The sequence below is a fragment of the Passer domesticus genome, chromosome 12 (assembly GCF_036417665.1).
Source record: "Passer domesticus isolate bPasDom1 chromosome 12, bPasDom1.hap1, whole genome shotgun sequence".
Lineage (NCBI taxonomy): Eukaryota > Metazoa > Chordata > Aves > Passeriformes > Passeridae > Passer > Passer domesticus.
The window spans coordinates 1487824-1493953 of NC_087485.1; the positions used below are offsets into that span (position 1 = coordinate 1487824).

The window sequence follows — 6130 nt, forward strand, 5'->3', positions numbered from 1 at the left end:
TCTTATCTCTCTCACACCCTTGGCCTTCTGCTGCCTTTTGCTTCCTCAGGACAGTGGATATTGCAGTGCTGAGAATGGGAACTCCAGGAAAACTGGGGGTGTCACCAAAACCTCCCGCTCTGCTTGCTCTGTGCTGCCACAGGAGGGTCAGCAGATCCCAGCAGGCTGGGCTGGGAGAGGCCAGGCAGGGCCCAGGACAGGGAATCATCTGCTGCACAGCATTTTAGCCTTTCCCAGCTTTTATTTGAGCGCTGTTTGGAGCGGGGAAGTTTATGAGCCCAGAGGCTTGGGCTGCAAGAGGAGTTCCATTTTTCAAGCAGCACATAAAAGTGTCTTTGTGAGGATTATAAAGAGCTGGCTGGGGCGAGAGCTTAGCAGATACTTGGTGTGAATCATCTTTCTGTCTATTTCTGTTTGTTTTTAACAGAATTGGGCTCCTCCAGGCTGTGAGAAGCTTGGGAAGTGCCTGAAAGCACCAGAGTCTGATCCTAAGAAATGCTCTTGGCCTCACTGATGGCTGCAGCCCTCCAGAGCTACCCAGAGGCACTGGACATCCAGTTTCCAATGCCTGCTCCTGCTGGCACTCCTGTTTACACAGGAAGGGTGTGATGTGTGCATGATATCATCACTTGCTCTTCCAAAAGGGCCAGTGTTTATATTCCTCGTGCTCAGGGTTTAGCCTCTACTCCTCTCTTCCCCCAGTTCTTTCCCTAAATGGTAACTCCAGTGAGGATTGGGTCAGCTGTAAAAGCTCTCTGGACAGCCACAACCCTGCCATCAGCCCCATGGATCACTCCTGCTCCTTCCACCCAGCCTTGCTCACTGGGCTGCCCCAACAGGAGCCACAGGGCAGGTCAGGAAACTCGGATCTGCCAGAGAGCCCTGCCCAAACTGCCCATGTTTTGTTTGCCTGTGGCTTGTTGTTTTAACATTTGCTTTCCATTGTGAACTCTGGACATCAACTTGTTTTTCCTTTCTCCCCAAATTTGTGAGTTCTGGGTGCAAACCAGGGATCCCTCCTGCTCACTGAGGGGTTTGGATCCAGGGAGAATGCCCTCAGTTCCTTCCATGTATAGCTGCAAACATTCCCTAGGCCGTGGTTTAGGAAAGGTGGGACTGTGTTCAGGTGAGTGTTGCATTGGGGTTCCAGCCCCTGCCAGCCTGAAGGGGCTCCAGGAGAGCTGGAGAGGGACTTTGGGAAAGGGTCTGGGGGGACAGGACACAGGGAATGGCTCCCACTGCCAGAGGGCAGGGATGGATGGGAGATTGGGAATTAGGAATTCTTCCTTTTAAGAGTGGTGAGGCCCTGGCACAGGTGCCCAGAGCAGCTGTGGCTGCCCCTGGATCCCTGGCAGTGCCCAAGGCCAGGCTGGACAGGGCTTGGAGCAGCCTGGGACAGTGGAAGTGGGGTTGCACTGGGTGAGCTTTCAGGTCTTTTCCAACCCAGACCATTCCAGGATTCTGTTGCCAGTTTTTGGTGCAGGACATTTGTGGGGAGCTGGGGCTCAGGTGTGCATTTTGGGGCTTCCCTTCATTTCCAAAAATCTGGGTCTAGAGCTGGTCCAAGCCACGCTTCCCATCTCGAGCTCTGGCCTCAGAAATGCCCTTTGGCACCAGCCCTTGACTCCTGACCCTGTTTCCAGCACATGCTGTCCCAGGAATTCTCCTTGTGCAAACCTTGCCCAGCCTGGCTGCAGCTCTCCTTTAGCCAGAGTTCCTGGGGAGCTGGAGCCTTTGCTCAATCCTGCAGGGCAGATCCCTGCTCTGCCTTGGAGCCCGTTCCACACCCTTGCCTGTCTGCAATAAACCTGTCTGGAGCAAAACCAGCCTGCTCTGGCCTCCAGGGCAGCAGCTGGAGGGAGCCTGAGCATGTCTGGGTTCAGACTGAAACAGGGGAAGTTTGGGTTGGATACAAGGAAGGGATTGCTCCCTGTGAGGGTGGGGAGGCCCTGGCACAGGGTGCCCAGAGAAGCTTGGAGCAGCCTGGGCTAGTGGAAGGTGTGGGGTGGAGCAGGGTGAGCTTTTAGATCCCTTCCCACCCAAACCATTCCATGATTCTCCATTTGTCCCACCCACAGCTCTCCTTCCACCCCTCCAGTGTTTTCCAAGCACAGGTGCCCTGTCTGTGTGATGTTGTGCTGCCTTAGGAAAATCCAGGTGCTCTGTGCCTGGAAACAGCTCAAATTCCTCCCCAGCTAAGCTTGGAGCTGCTTGAGAGCTCTGCTCCTGTGCCAGCTGTGGTGCTCCCACCAGCTCCAGGCTCCCAGCTGCTGGTTCCTACCCTCCTGTAATCCCAAATATTCCCATTCCCCCCTCCCATGCTTTATGTACCTGTGATCCCCTCCACAGTAACTCCTGCTGTGTGTCTCCTGAAGCTGGAAAATCCCATTAAACTGGAATGAGAACAGCCCTTGGGTCAGCTCTTGCTGTTGCACCTCTCAGAAATCCCAGCCAGCATTTCAGGGATCCCTGCACATCTGCAAGTGGCATTTGTTTATAGCCCACATTTCTTAGGATGTTCCTAATTGTCCTTCAAGTGTATCACAGCATTCCAGCTCATCCATAACATTCCTCCTTGTTTAGACACAGCTCAAGGCTTGGGAGATGTGGCCAGCAGCTCCCTCGGAGGGGAGCCCAGGGCTGGGAGTGGTTGTGGGTCTGTCAGCACAGGAGACCAGCAAAAACCAGGAGCTCCCCATGTGCTGGGGCTGCTCCACCTCTGCCTTAGGGCTTCTCCATGTCCAGAGAAGGGAATGGAGCTGGGAATGGGGCTGGGGAATCCTGAGGGGGCTGGGAATGGGGCTGGGGAATCCTGAGGGAGCTGGGAAGGGAATGGAGAGTCCTGAAGGAGCTGGGGAATCCTGAGGGAGCTGGGAAGGGGCTGGGGAATCCTGAGGGAGCTGGGAAGGGGCTGGGGAATCCTGAGGGAGCTGGGAAGGGGCTGGGGAATCCTGAGGGAGCTGGGAAGGGGCTGGGGAATCCTGAGGGAGCTGGGAAGGGGCTGGGGAATCCTGAGGGGGCTGGGAATGGGGCTGGGGAATCCTGAGGGAGCTGGGAAGGGGCTGGGGAATCCTGAGGGAGCTGGGAAGGGGATGGAGGATCCTGAGGGAGCTGGGAAGGGGCTGGGGAATCCTGAGGGAGCTGGAAATGGGGCTGGAGAGTCCTGAGGGAGCTGGAAATGGGGCTGGAGAGTCCTGAGGGAGCTGGGAATGGGGCTGGGGAATCCTGAGGGAGCTGGGAAGGGGCTCAGCCTGGAGAAAAGGAGCTCAGGGGAGCCCTTGTGGCTCTGCACAGCTCCTGCCAGGAGGGGACAGGTCCCAGAAAACAGGGACAGGAGCAGAGTTGTGCCAGGGGACAGTCAGGTTGAATATCAGGGATTTTTCCTGGAAAGGGTGACGAGCATTGGCACAGGGCAGTGGTGACACCCCCAGCCCTGAAGTGCTGAAAGCCACGTGGCTGTGGCACTGGGGTGGCCGTGGTGCTGGGCTGAGGGCTCGGTGATCTCCGGGGTCTTTTCCAGCCCCGGTGGCTTTGCTTGCACAGTTCTGTCCCTGGCACTGCCAGAGCCCTGCATTCCCTGTGAATCTCCACCAGAGGAGGGAGTCCATGGCTGCAGCTCCCTGGCCATCCTGCCAGCCCTCAGATCCCGGGGAGGCAACAGCACCTGCTGGGGTTTTGTGCTGCTCAGGAAGAGCTCCCCAGGATCAGAGCTGGGCCCTGGCCTGGCCACGCTCCTCAGTGCCCAGAGTTTGCTCTGGGCACCTCCTCCCTGTGCCCTGCCTGCTGCTTTTTCCTTTGCTCTTTCCCAGCTGCACTTTGGAAGATCCTGCTTTGCCCCTGGAAGTTGCTCTGAGCAGCCACGGGGTTTGTCCCCCTCCCAGCACAGCAATCCCTCATTCCTGGAGTAATCTCAGGACACAGATCCTGGAGGGAAATGTTGCACTTGAAAGCAAGTAAGTGAAGCCATGACGTGTCTGTTTAGAGTAAAAGGACACGAAGCAGATAATAAATTATCAGGGTTTAATGTGACAAAGCTTCTGCTTTAAATTTAAATAGGAATAGTTGTTTTACAGCTGGATAATAGGAGGAATTTTAATTGAATGCCTTTCCTAAAATTGCACAGATTTAAAAGTTGTGAGGTGAAGAACTCATGAGGAAAAATAAACTAATTTATCAGCAATGCAGTCTGTGATTTCACCTGTGAGCCAAGGCAGTAACACCTTGCTTTGGGGCACTCTCCCACATTCACCTCCTGGATCATGGGACTGACTGGGGAGAAAAAAATAACTTGGTTTGTTTTCCTGGGATTATTTTTACCCAGATCAATCTCCCAGCCCAGACAGTGCAGTTCAGAGGCTGGGGGGACCCAGGGCCAGCACAGGGTGGGGATGGTGCCTGCAGCCCTCACTGCCCAGCTGGGGCACAAAGTGGCCACATCTGCCCCTAAAAACCACCCTGAGCTGCTGCCCTGAACCTTCCCAGTTTGGAACTGGGGCAGGAGGGATTTGCTGCCCACTCAGGCACCTGCAGCAGCCCAACTGCTCTGGTGGTGGCTCCTGCTCTGGAGCTATGAGACAGAAATGCCAGAGGAGTGCTGCAGTTTGGGGCTGACATGTTCCTTTCTTTATGTTTATTATGCTGAACGCTAAAAGCTCAATCTCTTCCTGCCCTAAGAGTCCAAAGAATTTCTTTCTTGCCTTTAATTTCCAATTAGCTGAGCCTCTCAAGCCTCCCAGCTCTGCCCCTGAGGCTGTGTTATCATCCCACCCTCGGTGCAGAGAAGCTTCTGAAATGGATGGAACTAATAATCGTGGAGGAGCTGGGGCTGCACTTCCAGCCTCGGGCTGCAGCACTGGAGCCTTGATTTCAAATCCTGCAGCGACAAATGGATTATTTCTGTGGCAAATTAGTCCCTGGGGACCAGCAATTTGGGGAGCTGAATGCTGGAACTGGGAAGCAGCAGATCAATTCCCAACACTTAGAGGCAAGGTTAATGCCCTGCAAACTGCCCTGAGTGCAGCAGTGAGCAGAACAGGGCCCTGCCTGGCCAAGGGGGCCTCAGGAACGTGGCCAAGGGAAGATGGAGAACTCTGGAGCAAGGGAAGTGAGATCCATGGATTTGCTGGTAAAACCTGGGGGCTGTTCTGGGGCAGCCACAGTGGGATTTGACTAAAAGAAGTGGAACTGATGTCTCCAAGAAGGAGGCTGTGGGACCTGGGACAGTGGTGGCAGTGGCAGCTCCCATCCCTGTCACCTCCAGCCCTTCCCAGACATCATGGACAGCGTCCCAAAATACCTGTTTCACATCAGGGATCTCCTCAAGGTTGGACACTCTTATTTTGCCCAGTGACAACAGCTTTGAAATAACCCCAGGAAAGAATTCCAGCAGCTGAGGCAGGACCCATGGAAGGTGAGAATTGAAGGGAGGAAGGTGTGGGGTGCTGGGAGGTGATTTTTGGCTGCAGAGTCCCCAGCAGCCTCTGGAGCACAGCCAGCAGAGAAATCCCTCCCCGGGGATCCTGCCCTGCTCCTCAGCACTGGGAAACTTTACAAACTAAACACACTTTTATTCTCCTAAGAGTTCCTTTGCTTGTTCAGCTTCCAAATAACTGTTCTGCAGTTTGAATGGCCTGTTTTCCATCTCTCCTAGCAGTGAGAATACTTGGAAATCGACTTTTCCTTTTGTTTTCTGGTAGCACTGGATGTTTTTCTGTGTTATCAGGAGGCGACACTGTGGTGCCCCTTGAATTAAACTGTCAGGTATTAAGAACAGCTGTAAGGGAAGAACTGAAATCCCATTTTGGGTTCTTTTCTCCTGTGGAAAATGGCTATTTTAAACACCAAGGCTCCATTTGCCTGTCTCCTTTATATCCTCTTCCACCGTTTAAAGTTTTGTTGTTGCTTGAAGCCTAGTTGGGATTATATAAATCCTAAATAAAGGTGGATCCGTAGCCAGAAGCTTGCGGTCTTTTAGGAGGGAGAAAAAACCTCTGCCTTCCAGCTTCTGCAGAGAGGCAGTCTGGCAGCTCTGCAGGCCTTTGTCCCTCTTGGAGTCACTTAACATCCTCTGGGTGACAGGAGGTTGGTAGCACAATTCCCAGCTGAAAGGGAGAGCAGATAAAAGCCAGCA

At 54.0% G+C, this 6130-nt stretch overlaps 1 protein-coding gene across 4 annotated transcripts in view; it reads left to right on the top strand.

Annotated features, from left to right (window-relative positions):
• Positions 1–2407, top strand: part of GALNS (galactosamine (N-acetyl)-6-sulfatase) — a 41456-nt gene extending 39049 nt beyond the window's left edge. For all 4 annotated transcript variants that reach the window (XM_064386851.1, XM_064386854.1, XM_064386855.1 and 1 more), the window contains one exon: positions 428–2407. In XM_064386851.1, the coding sequence (XP_064242921.1) occupies positions 428–514 (87 nt within the window). In that variant the 3' untranslated portion in view covers positions 515–2407. The remainder of the gene's footprint in view (positions 1–427) is intronic.
• The last annotated feature ends 3723 nt before the right edge of the window (positions 2408–6130 follow it).